The following is a 14,328-nucleotide window of genomic DNA, read 5'->3' as shown; positions in this document are numbered from 1 at the left end:
CAAATATAACTAAAATATGGATTTATATCCTGAAATGTCCCCTTTAAAATCTGAAGCACATCCATCCTAATAATTTCTATATGTAGCAGAGAAGTCAAGAGTAGCACTGGCTAACATTAACAATTTTTATTGATTGATTGATGCTGCTGGAAACTCACATTTTCACTGCCTCATTCTGGTGACACAAATCAGAACTGTTGAAGTAGTTCATTCAATCACAGCAGCACTAACCTGGAGGGCAGCTCTGACCAGCCTCCAGGTGGAAAATCAATACACTGACATACTGACAGACATTCCCAAAGAAGAATGGGTTTAAAGCACTACACGTGATAATGTAGCACTAACAGTCTATATGTCCACCGATAGGGGATAGGTTAAATTAAATACATTAAGAAAGTAGAATAATAGGCAATCTTTAAAAAGAAGGAAGTAATGTGCATTAACATGGAAAAATAAGCTAGATCACTAAGTTTAAAAAAGTGAACTTATAATAAGTCTAATTTTCCATGTGTGTGAGAGAACAAGAAATATACAGCCAAATATTCCCTTGTCCGGGGTCTAGAAACATTCCAAGGGTTTATGCCAACCTGTACCCCTGAAAAGTAAGATGGAGATTTACTTATTCTGACTGCATGTTTATCCTCTTGCTGATGGTTACTGTTTTTCCTTCACAACGTGCATTACTATGTTAATAATGGAAAAATCAAATACATGTGTTTTTCCTTTTTAATCAATAAGTTTCTATTACCCAAATGAGAGCATCCCTTTGTTTCCTGGCTTACATGACTAAATTACTGTTCCACTAAAAAAAAAAAAAAGACAAAAACAACAAAAACCCAAAAGAATAAATGACCCCAAAGTTTGGCATCACTGCAATAACTATTTTCTACCCCCACAATCTCTAGAAAATGTCTAAAGACTGAATGCATATATTACATCAAAGGCTTTTCATTCAGGTCAGTACACCTCATTAAAACAAACAAAAGCCCATATACAAATGGAAAGAACCACCCCATGATCTACAAGCTAAGTAAATCCATCCAGCTGCTGAGGCCAAAGCCCCAAGAGCCATTTCTCATCTCTTCTTTTCCTGTCTCACTCAATCCCAGTCCATCAGCCACCCCTGCCGGCCTTCTTACTTCTGTGCTGATTCCTATTCTATCCGCATCTCTCTGCCTCTGCTGCTACCATCTTCAACTTAAGCTTTCTCTCCAAATCCCACCCTCACCTGGACTAGTGCAATACAGCCCACTAACCGTCTCCCTGCTTCCGCTCTTGCCCTCTATGTTCCTCAGAGCAACCATGAATCAGATCAAGACACTTCCTTGCTCAAAACCCTCCAGTGACTCTGCATGGCCTGCATCGGCCTTCCATCTGGCGCAGCACCCCTTTCTCCAACCTCAACCTGGACCCCTCTCCTCCTTCACACTGTTTTTCCACCTCCTCACTGGCCTTTCTGCCAAGCTCATTCCTCCCCACAGGATCTTTGCACCTGCTATTTTCTCTTTGTGGAACACTGCTCCTCCAGATCTTCAACATTTGACTGGCCTTACCAGAAGTGCCTTGCCCCAGTTATTCTCTCATACTATCCCAAGCCTTTATTACTACCTGAAATCATCTTATTTTACTTGATTTCATCTTTCTCGCTCTACCCTCCCTAAGCTGCATGAAATCAAAGACACTGCTTTCCGTTCAGTGGAGAGCAATGCCTAGACAGGAGGTACTCAATAAATACTCGTTAAATGTGAATGATATTATTCATTTCCAGTTTATGATTTTTTTAAAAACCCCAAAGGCACAGACGTTAATAAAGGCACAGATTTCAGTACAAAGGAAAATCAATACATTTTATAACTAGCAATTAAAATGTTGCTCCTACAAATGGCATAAATAACACCATTTTAAATGTACCTGCTTATTATATAACTAAGAAAAAAAGATAAAATTACATTGGTTAGGGACACAGTGATCCTTTATCTGATGCTACTTAAGTTATCTGAAAATTTTAATTAGCACTATTTGGCTTGTGGTAAAGAAGAACTGAATTCACTGCATTAATTTTACATCATGCTGCTCAGTGACAAGAAGCTTAGATCAAATAGTTAACTTGGAATTTCCTTCGAGAATTAAACTAATGTCTACCCTGACACTGCTCACGTTTTGATGTGCCTGCTCTGGTTTGCTCCCTTCCCTGGCTCAGCCCCCGACTGCTGGAGAAAGGCCTGGCGTGTGTCTTTGAAGTAAAAGAGTGAAGTATTTTTGGCTCTGCAACAAATTTCAATCTTTATACTGAGTGCAGAAATATGCCAACCAATTCTCTAAAGAAGCTGAAAAATGTTATGAGGCTGTAACAAAAAGAGGAGTAGCTTGGCTTTGGATAGCTACTATGATTTAGGGTTAAACAAAGTAGAACAGGCTGAAGAGAAATCCAATGACTATGCTAAATCAAATATCTACCTACTACCATTATGTCTTCAAATTACTAAATGTCCTCTCTGAGGTAATGGGTTTACAATGCTGACCCAGCCACTCTAAGCAAACTTAAAATTCTACCTGAACTAGAACATCTGTCATTAATGACAGTTTTGTGACATGTGGAATTCATTACATCTACTCTAGATTTTCTTTTAACTCTATACATCCTTCTTATATGCAAAAGAAACAGATGTAAGCAGACAGAAAACCCAGCCTCGGACATTTTATCTGTGTGAATGAAGTTTAATTTAGGAGTTTGATCCGTAAACTGGGAATAAAACCATCCATTCAGCGGGTCGCTAAGAACAAGAAATAAGATAATACGTGCAAAAACACTTTGTGAATCAAGTACAAATTATCAGTACTCTGTGGGCTTTTAAATGAATGCCAATCCTAAAAAGATTAAGTATCACTGAAAGTTTCAAAGTAGAATAAGACCCAAATTATAAGAATGTAGAGGCCAAATTTAGCTAACAACTGGAGAGAAAAAAAGAAACATTTTTTTCTTTATCCAAAATCAGTTACTTAATAGCCAAATAAAACAACTCATTCAAAATACCTGAATATGTTACTTTCCACATCTAAGTCCATCAGATGACAAGAGGGAGAGGGTGTTCTTTATAAACAGCAAAACCTCTGCTCTGTGATGCAGATTAACTTAATTATATGATGGCAATCATTGGTCACAACTATGTGAAATTGTTGTCAACAATGGGATCGGCATTTTTACCAGAAACAGCCCACGGGATCTCAGAGTAAGATTCATTTTGCTCTTACACTGACGGGCTTTGAAACCAATTAATTAGCTCAAAAAAGTATGAGTAACTTCTGTTTACTCGTCCTCTGCTGAAAATGACATTTTAGAAAATATAATTTATGCTGGCACCTAAAAGAATCCAAACCACCTCAGTGCACTTTAAGGAACATTAAGTCCAAGCAATACACGTGGCTGTTAATTTTACAGGATTTGTAATATCTGCAAGCGGAGAAAGCTCTCAGATTGCAGAGGTGTTTCTGCTAAAGGTACCTTCACAAAGTTATGAAAAAGCCATATTTATGACATCCCCATCTGTGAAGCGAGGTCTGAGAGAGGGGCAGATGTTTCACACCGAGCCCAGACTCCCACCCCACTTACAGCAATGGGACGGCACGCAACACGTGGTATCGATGGATAAATGGCAAAGGGTATTTAACTGTGATCCTTTTGCAGATCAACATGAGATTTGAGAATATTGCTCGCTCGGTAAGGCATCTCCTAGGCTAGGGCTGGCCTCAGGAGACAGCTCCCTGAACATCAGAGGAAACCAAATCCAACAGCTTGAGCTGGTGTTTCCCCAAACATGGAGTAGGTATCACTCTCCAACATTAATAACATTAAATCTCAAGTGAAAACTTACTCCCTTTCTAAATCTCTTTCAAGTCTTCTGGTAACATCACGCTACTCTGTGGATGACACTTGCCTAAAACGTGCTAGTCTCGCTTTTAACTAAGAGAGCAGGCTTCAAGACTGAGTGCTGGCATTGGCAAGAGCAGCAACAAAGGATTTAATCTTTTCACTGTGTTTATTTTCACACTTACCATCTATGGCAAAGAAGAGCAGTTTTCCCGTTGATGATTCTAGTAAGGTTTTCTTTGTGAAAGATTTATTTAAATAGAAGTGGTTTGATTTAAAGAAAAAATATTAAGTGGCATTAAATAAGCAAATCATAAAGATGGAACTCGGTGGATCGAAATTGGGAAAAGGTGGCAGAGGCACATGTGCTCAGGGACTCAGGGCTGAGCCACAAGGTGAAAAAGTGGGTCAGCCTAACTCATCAGAGGCAAAATACTTCAACAGCTGACATTCGAGCAGGTTTCAATTAATTATAGAGATGCTAAACGTAGCACCTGTCCGAGCTGAATTAACATCACTCATTTATTTCGCCTAGGTAAGATAAGCCCATGTCTGCCTAAGAGAGAAATTATGGTAGTCTTCACAAGCAAATTCAAAGAGAAGCGGCAGAGCACAGAGCAGTGCAAGTGCACAGCTTCTCAGAATCACCTGCGAAGCTCTTTCAACACCGAACCCCAGAGGCCCCCCCAAAAGTCATCAGCTGATCCTACCTGTTCGGATCCAGAGTAAATGCATGTAAACAGGAATACAAAGTTTACGCTCTTCAGTAGCCAGTTTAGGACCAACACACTTATTACTAAATGATCAACTCAGATTCCCAACCTGGTTCACAACCTCAAAAGAAAGGTGCTTCTGGCCATAGGGAATGTCACCATCTCAGCCCTCTTTCATACGTTAAGTTTTAGAGGCAAGTACTGTGAGACTTCTAGCACGTAATACAAAAAGTTAAAAATCAGTTAAAAAAAGCAGGGGCCTCCTTTCATGCCATCCTTGCTAGACTCAACAAATCTCGGAGCGCCGATCTGCGCCAGTCACTATGCCAAGCACAGGAATACAAAGCAGCAGCCCCTACCGAGTGAGGGGATCTGCTGTGAGCAGAATGCATTCTGGCCAGCTTGTGGGCCAGAATCAGCCTAGGGAGCTGTGTGGAATGCAGATTCCTGGGTGCTATCCCTGGCGACTCCCAGCCAGCTAGACTGCAGTGGGCTGTAGGAAGGGGCCACTTAGGAAGCTCCCCTTTGATTTGGAGGCACATCAGGTATGGGATCCACTGATTCAATTACATTTTTAAATCTGAAAATTAGCAGTAAGAAACATCTCACGCCTAAAAATACTGAAGAGAAATATGAGGCAGCCTGGACTATTTCAAAACATTAAAACAAAGCATGGTATTACTATGCAGTTTCCAAGAAAGAAAGCCATCTATACTACAAGAACAATCAGACTATGAAACTAGAAATGCCAAAAGGACACTACCATCGCTCACCATCATTGCTCCAATGGAAATCCTGGTTAATAGTTAGTTAACTCCCAAAAAGGCAGCTCGGCTAGCAAAAAAGTACCGGCACACTCCACAGATATTACACTGCAGGTGTGGTTCCAGACCACCGCAATAAAGTGAATATCGCAATAAAGCGGGTCACACGAATTCTCTGGTTTCCCAATACTTAGTTACATTTACACTATACCGTAGCCTATTAACTGTGCAATAGCATTATGACTTAAAAGAATGTACATACCTTAATTTAAAAATACTTTATTTTTTAAAAAAACCTTTATTTCTAAAAAATGCTAACCATCATCTGAGCCTTTAGCAAGTTCTAGTCGCAACAATAATCACTGATCAAAGATCATGATAACAAACATAGTAACAAAGAAAAAGTCTGAAATGTTTCAAGAATTCCCAAAATGTGACACAGAGACATGAAGCCAGCAAATGCTACTGGAAAAATGGCACCAACAAATGTGCTTGATGCAGGGTTGCCCCCAACTTTCAATTCGTAAAAGACGCACTATCTGCAAAGAACAATAAATCAAAGCACAAGAAGTGAGGTATGTCTGTAGGTCTCTCGCTACCCCTGGGTAATAACCTCCTCACCAATTCAGAATAACATTACCACCAACATGAACTGAGTTATAAGCCTTGTTGCCATTGTAGCTCCCTCCCTGTCACTGCCAGGCAGCAGTGGGGTTTTTTTGTTTTGTTTTTGTTTTTAAATTATTTATTTATTTATTTATTTATTTATTTATTTATTTATTTATTTATGGCTGTGTTGGGTCTTCGTTTCTGTGCGAGGGCTTTCTCTAGCTGTGGCAAGTGGGGGCCACTCTTCATCGCGGTGCGCGGGCCTCTCACTATCGCGGCCTCTCCCGTTGCGGAGCACAGGCTCCAGACGCGCAGGCTCAGTAGTTGTGGCTCACGGGCCTAGCCGCTCCGCGGCATGTGGGATCTTCCCAGACTAGGGCTCGAACCCGTGTCCCCTGCATTGGCAGGCAGATTCTCAACCACTGCGCCACCAGGGAAGCCCAGCAGTGGTTTTAAAGGAACCGCCTGCTGAATTTTGTAGCAACTGCTCATTTGTTCATAAAAGTCACAGATGAATATCAGCAATACACGAATTCACAGAAGACTGCCCACCCACACATTTTCACCAATTTCATCAAAAGATAAGACAGCAGAATCTCTCCTTTGGCAGGTATGAGTTCTTCCTAATATAGTAATAAACAGATTGTAGAAATTTCTTGAATTTCAAAAACATTTTTGGTCTTTTGGTGTTAACTCTGGAAAACAAACATGTAGTGATAAGCCTTCTGGAATGACAACAAAGAAGAACGGGTTCCAAATACTTCTTCCTGTTACAGCCCCTCACTCCAAAGACAGAAGAGACACTGGCAGCATTGGGAATGGTTCTTGTTCCTGGTCCCCTGACTGCCTCTCCTTTCCAGGTGAGTAAGATGTTACTCCCAAACCAGCCGAGAGCCATCACAAGGTGCCTTCCTCCACTGCGTGGAGCTGCCCCCAAGCCCACACACCTATCCATCTCCCAACCTCCTGTTTTTTCCATCAGCCTTCTCCTTGGCTGCTGCTCCCAAAGAGGGACCTCCTTCTACACTTCCCAGCTGAATCCCTCTCTCAGCAGCACCTGGCCCTCATCTTTCTGCCAGACTCTCTTCTTTCTTACAGCTTTAAATTTCCCTTGCCACTAGAGGGACCAGGGGCCTTTATCAGTTGCATTTCCTGCCTGGCGACAAAAGGCATTGGATTATGTATGTAAATCCTGCATTCACACCACACCTTCTTCTATTTTGGAAGTTATCACAATTGCTCTGTCATTGAACAAGTACCTTATTAGAAGACACTGTGTATGCTACATATTGGTAGATAGAAAGCGCAGAAATATGATTTTAAGACACTCCCTCCCCTCACCCACACCCCACCCCCAATACACAGACATTCTATGAGAGAGACAGAGGAAGAGAAAGAAAATCATCTCCATGAAACATGCTGTATGTAACTGAGTGAAGTGCTTCTGGAAGAGGGGACCAAGAGGGCCCCCTTCTGCCTCAGGAAGTCCTGGAAGAGGTAACACCTTTAAGTGGGCCTTGGTACAAACAGCAGCTGTTTTCACACTCCTTTCTAATCCACTTTGCCCATTCTCTAGAGCATCACTAAGTCACATCACTCAGGCGCTAAAAAACCTGCAACAGGTCCCCACCGACATATCAAGGCCAGGGGTGTCTGATGGCACTGAGTCTCTCTGAGCAGCCCCAGCCTGCCTTTGCACACAGCTTTTCCACACGTGGGTACACCAGCTCCGGCCAATGGAGACTCCACGGAGTACATTCCAGACAGCCTGGAATTTCCTGCCTCTGCACTTGCTCCCATCATCCCTGCTGCCAACCTGGAGCCACCAAACATGGCTGTTCAGTGCACAAGCTGTGCAGCTGTATGTGGCAGCCCTGTCCATCCCCATCAAAACACTTCCAATTTTAGGGTATTATAGTTGATTTATTTTTTAGGTATTTTCTGCATTTTCCACAACGGACATGTATGTATTACACACCTAAAAATTGACGGGAAAAAATTTGCACATGGGAAAAACAATCCATTCTGCTCTTCCGAATAGCCTAATGTGAAGGCTATTTCCTTTAAGAAGCCTGCTCTGAGTTACTGTGCAAGAAGCAACCTGTGCTCCTCCTTATTCTTAAGAACTTGGACTGTTTTACGACTTTCGCCACATTTTCCTGTATCTACGGCTGTACCCTTTTCTCTCTCTCATACCTATCAACTGTCAGGCACTGCATGCGGGCCTTCACCATGCTGTTTCATTTCATCCTCTCTGGAAACCAGTGAGGCTGCTATTACTGTCCCCACATTATAACAAAGGAAGCCAAGGTTGGAAAACTTGCTCAAGACAAAGAACTAACCTATGGCTCTTGCAAGTTTAGATTTAAATCCAGTCTAGTCTGGCTTCAGAATCCTTAACTCCAAAATACTTGGCAACTGACTAACTGCCTTTTCCGATATTAGCCACTTAGAGTCTTAAGCAAGGAGACAGTATCTTATTCAGCTTTGTACTCACTCTGGTGCCTACTCCCCAGCCTCACTGAGAACCACAAACTCAAAGAACTTTTTATGATTACATAAAAGATTCCTTGGGGGAAGAGGTGGGATGTTGATTATGACAGTGTGACTCTTACAACAACTGCATCCAGCCCGACAGAAAGCCCTGTAGGTTCAAAGCTAGCTAGGCTGTGTCCCCAGCTCTACTCCCCCACTTAGCCTTAGTCTATTATCATCTTTACCTCTGAACCATTCTCCCTGCTTCCACCCTTCTCCCACAATCTACACTCAGCAAGTCAACCAGTGAGATGGTCTTGTGTTACTCCCTTACATAAACTTTCCAATGCCCCCAAGCGGCTTCTTCCTCTGGCCTACAAGCCTGTACATGAACAGGGTCCTGGTCCAAAAGGTCTGACTTTCCAAGTCTCTATCTACTTCCCTCACCAACTTCACTAGCCTTCTTCAAGTCTGGGCACCGGCTCTCCCCTCTGTATCAAACGCTTTTATTCCAGATCGCCGCATGGGTGGCTCCCTCTCCTCACTTAGGGCTCAGGTCACCAGGGTCACCTCCTTAGAGGCTTTGCTTGAACACGCTATTACAGAAAGACCCTGTTGTTCTTCCCTGTCTCAAGCTTGCATTTGTAGTCGTGAGGACAATGACAAAACAACTTGCAGTTATTTAAAAAAATGTGTCTAGTTAGTTTTGCCTTTCTCTCCAGCTAGATTTTAAACTCCATGGAGGTAGGAATGATACCACATCCCCAATGCCTGAAACAAGGTGAGCACTCAAATACTTTCGAGTTGTTACTGAATCTAACTGGATATAAAATTAAGTTTTATGATCAGAATTTTTTTGAAACACTTCAGGCAGCATTATGACAATGGAAAAACAAGCTTATTTGGATTCTCACATGATTGACATCAGATAACAACAGGCTTGGAGCCTAAAAGACCAGGGACAGCTCAGAGGTTCATGAAACTCCTGAAGTCACAATGCTTCATTCTAAGTACATGCGTATTTTGATGGGGCAAGATAGCATAGCTTCATCACATTCACAGATTACAACATCAAGATAGATTTACAACTACTGAACCTGGACATTTCAAAATCACATTTCCTTTAAAAAAGCCATGTCTCTATACTCTGTGTGTGTATATATAATTTTACCAACCACTAAATTCACAACCGTGGGATCTAGAAGGAAACAAACCTTCTACTACACTGATGCAATATTTCAACAAAGATTTTATAAAATACATTTTTTCCCTGTCTAATTTTAATAAAAATCAGAAAATGCACATCCCTTTCAAGAAAATTCAGAAAATACCCAACATCTGATAGGCATTAACCCATTCAATGAATTAGAAAACCTACTTCCTGACAGGGGGAGGGGTATTATAGCCTACCCATGCTGTCACTGGTCTTCAGTTTAATACTGCTCTACCTTTTACCCTCTAATAATGATTTTTAAATGGTTAAGCACTTACCATAATGTGATTGAAATGCCTGCGGTTTGACAACCTGATTACAGTCGTTACACACCACCAAGTAGAAATCATCGTGGGCTGGACAGAGACCAAATATTGGCATGTCTGCAATAAAGAAAGAGAGCATCACACTCACTCATGTGGTTCCTGTTAATAATATGAAACCATCTGGGGTGGCAACACTTTCTAAAGGAGCTGCCTTATGATAAAGTACACAGGATAAAAGTTGTTCCAGTTTAAAAGTAACTGATGTGACACACCATGATTATTAAAACAGAGAAATCAAATCAGGCTTACAGAAACACCATTATAAAGGGTTAAAATAAAATGCACGAGAAATCATTAGTATGAGGTAAACCAGACAAATCTTTTAAAATGCGAACAATGAATACATTCACACAATAAAGCAACTTTAGATGAACTCTACCGAGGGTTATGAGGAAGAATCTGCAACCACATAAAATGCCTAGCAATTCACAAAGCTGTACCATCTAATGGTTTTGTTTGGTTAACTATGCATTCTATTCCAGCCATCTGGTCTCTGAGTTCTATGGAACCCTTAAGAAAGGAAGCAGAGGTTTCACTGAAGAGTAAAACTGCTGGTTTTGTCAGCAAGTAATACAAAGAAAATGATTTTCGTACTTTTTTTTCTTCAGGTCACAACTAACCTCTAGTCCTTTGCTTACACACTGATGCCACTGGACAGAAAGAACCTCAGTACCTAAGCACAACATTTCATACATTAATCTCAGTTCAGTTACCAGAATAGGGCAAGATACAAGTTGGATTTTTTTATACTAAGAAGTTAACTTAATTAAAATACAAATGTAAAACTAGACTATCTGCATATACATGAAAACAAAGCACAGTAACTTGATACCTGGTAATATATGGTTAACTAAAAAGTCCTAACCGTGGACAATTAATTATTAGTAACAACCTAGGGAACAGAGGTAACAGTTCAAATCCAGAATCTAAATCTTTTAAATATTTCAGAGTTGGCATTTTACACTATAAGCACTATTTAGAACATCTGCAATGAATGGATAATTAGCACATTTCAATTAGGCAAATATTTTAGTAGACCAAATACCAAGTTTAAAGGGGGAAAAAAGATCCAAAAAGCTGATTAGCATCTGCTTTCTTTCCTGTAAGATTTAATTTCACACTTTCTCCAGCTTGGGTGGGCTTGGTGGTTTTAAAGGAAACAGAAAATGCCCCGAGGTGATGTAAAGTGATGATAATCTCTAAAATGTCAAATTACTGATCTAATATCTACACATGGCTATAGGTCAGATTTTCTTAAACAGTTTCTATTACACTGAACTGCACAGATAGCTAGCTGTGAATCTGAAACATACCAGGGACCAACACGATTCTGGGATGCAGCAGCAGCACTGAGCAGGTTCTACGTGCTATGATCTCATTTCATCCTCACAACTACTTAGGTAGATACCATTATAACCCTGCTCTAGAGAGGAGGAAACTGATTCACAGAAAGGTGAACTACCTTGTCCAAGTCAGTAGCTGAGATTTGATTCTGACTCATAACAATGGCTTGAATTTCGTCCCTTGAAGACCAAAGGAATATGATTTCTAGAAACTCCTTCCAGATTCCAACTTCAACAAGTTGAATGTCAGGGCTGAACACCTTTGACGGCATAAACTGATAAGATAACAGAAGAAGGTTCTAACAGACTGCTGACTTCTTTGACTAAGCTTAACAATTTCATGAAAAATAAGAGCCAAACAATGTGCTATTTTCCTTGAAAGCATGCCCACATTGAGTTAAAAATAGTGCATGTGGGAGAAGGGGAAAGGTTATATCCATGCAATGATCAACACGTAATAAGCCATTTTCAATGGCTACAGTTTGACATGACATTTCCTTTTTTCTGTTTCTTTTTTTGGCCATGCCCCGTGGCACGCAGGATCTTAGTTCCCCAATCAGGGATTGAACCCGCGCCCCCTGCATTGGAAGCGCAGAGTCTTAACCACCGGACCGTCAGGGAACTCCCAACATTTCAGTTTTAAAAATAAAAATTTAAAGTAGTTTACCTTAAGTTCCATATATCCCTATGCTAAATCACTCTGATACAGGACAATTAAGTATGAATTACAGAAATGGCAAAACATTCATAACTTACAGCTGAAAAGTATGAAATGCCCATAAATATCAAATCAACAGTTTCATTAATGAAATCAACTCGATCAGTTTTATTAATTAAACAATAGTTAAAGTATTAAATTAAGTGGTCTCAGTTTAGACTTAGGCCTCGGCAATGTGCCTGGTTTGTGTGATTCCTCACAGCACTCTATTTCAAGCGATGCTGTTTAAAATATGCCACTTTGCCAGATACCAGATACTGCTGGGGACTAGCCTCCCACCCCTTTATAAATAAGCCAATTGTAAAAAATAAAAAACTGTATCAATCCTTTCAAATAATAAGAATTTAACTGGCCACAATGATGTTTATGTAGAAAACTGTTCTTTTTTTGTTCTGATTCCTTTGATCCTCTTGTGAGACTCAGAAATACTAATAAAACTAAGTGAGTAGGGGTCATTCTGTGGGGGACCAAGAATTTATACTTCTGTAAAAGGTTCAATTTCCTCAATAACTTATAGTTATTTGCAATTGATGACAATAAAGATGATAATCATATGATAAACAGTTGGCATTTTCTGAGACCACTCTGTGCCAGGTTCTCAGCTAAGCACTTTTCATAAGGTTTATCCTTCAATATAATCCTCATTTTACCGATGGAGACAAGAACTTGTCTAATTTCACCCAGCAAAAAAATACAACCAGGACTCAAACTGAGGTTTGCACCATCTGTGACGTCAATTCCACGTGTGCCCACACAAACACACACACACACACACACACACACACACACACACACACACACAATCCCTGTGGAAAGAAACATGGTACACTTAAACGCACTTCATGCTACCCTATGAAATCAAGTTCCTGTTCGGAGAACCTAAAGCAACTTTAATTTTAGCTTTCTGAATTCTTTACTTTCAGATATCCATATTTGGACCTAAGCTAAAGGATACAAAATCATTTAAATAAAATGTCTTCTTTGGGGGAAAAAAAGGAGTTCTATATCCTTTTTCTGCATTAGGACATTCCAGAGGCCTTAGCAACAGGAACAGCGTGTGGAATGTTGTGGTAACAGAGAAAATGAAATAATTTTTGCGAGTGACAGTATGTATGTTTCTGAATACTTTCAAAGTGTAAGTTCACAATCAGCCCATCTACAAATTAACACACGGAACTTGCCCAAATGCAAGAAGGGAAAAGCTTCATTTATGACAGAAAACAGAGTTCCTATCGAGTTAAAATGAGTTCCTATTGAGTTAAAAAAAAAGTTTACAAAATTGTCTTTAAATATACAACTTAAACCATTATATGAAATATAATGAAAGTTTTAAAACTGTACTTGACCCCATGGACTCTTACCTAATTTGAAAGAATGGATTTTATCATGTGTAAGCCCTAGATCTTTCTCAGGTTTCAGGTCACCCCAATCTTCCAATCAGTGAGTGGCCCGGCACCCACATCGAGGCCGTCATGTACTTTGGAGACCCCAGGCCAGCAGGGTAGGAAGGACTGGGTTTAAGCACATGGACACATGAGCACATGTGTGCAGAACCTTCACAGTCCCGTGCAGACTGAAGGCTCTCTGGCCAAAGCCAGTCCTGAACAGTTACTTTGGTGCTGCCATCCCCATTTTGAGGCCTGTGCCCAACAACAAAACTTGAGCACCGTAGCAAAGCATTTCACCTTTGCAGTACGCTGTGCGTCTCCCTTCTCCCACGCACCCAAACTTCTACATGCCAACGACTCCCACATTTCTATCTCTAGCCCAGACGGCTCCCGAGCTCTGTCTAGACTCACAAATCCAACTCCCTCCCTATTAGACACTGCCATCTGGATGTCTTTCATACATCTCAAATCAAACAAGCACGTCCAAGACAGCTTTGCCTTCCACCCTGCCCTGTTCCCTGCCCCCCAAAATCTTCCCCCTTTTGGGTAAATGACCCTGCTCATCTTCTCAAACTAAAAACCCACACAACACCCCTGACTCTTCTTTCCCTCATCACACCCAGGCCACCAGCAGGTCCGATCAGCTCTCCTCTAACACCTCTGTCCACTTCTCTCCACTGTCCAGCCCACCACTGTAAAGCCTGTCACCAGCACCTTTCCTATGGACTGTGGAAGAAAGTCTCCCACATGGTCGACAATCCCTTCCACACGACTGCCAGAGTGATTCTTCTAAATCCTCCTACAGATCACGTAAATACCGTTAAAATTTCCCAAGTGACTTGCCACTCCTCTCGGAATAAAATCCCATAAAACCCCAGCCTCTACCATAACCCCCAAGGTTATGGGATACA

The 14,328-nt window shown here is 41.0% G+C and overlaps 1 protein-coding gene across 12 annotated transcripts in view; it reads right to left on the bottom strand.

Annotated features, from left to right (window-relative positions):
* Window positions 1–14,328, bottom strand: part of ATXN7 (ataxin 7) — a 140,742-nt gene that overhangs the window by 50,578 nt on the left and 75,836 nt on the right. For all 12 annotated transcript variants that reach the window (XM_059940114.1, XM_059940112.1, XM_059940117.1 and 9 more), the window contains one exon: window positions 9,921–10,025. In XM_059940114.1, the coding sequence (XP_059796097.1) occupies window positions 9,921–10,025 (105 nt within the window). The remainder of the gene's footprint in view (window positions 1–9,920; window positions 10,026–14,328) is intronic.

This window comes from Balaenoptera ricei, chromosome 11, assembly GCF_028023285.1.
Source record: "Balaenoptera ricei isolate mBalRic1 chromosome 11, mBalRic1.hap2, whole genome shotgun sequence".
Classification (NCBI taxonomy): Eukaryota; Metazoa; Chordata; class Mammalia; order Artiodactyla; family Balaenopteridae; genus Balaenoptera; species Balaenoptera ricei.
Note: the sequence above shows the minus strand (reverse complement) of the source record. Positions and strands in the feature narration are given on the sequence as shown.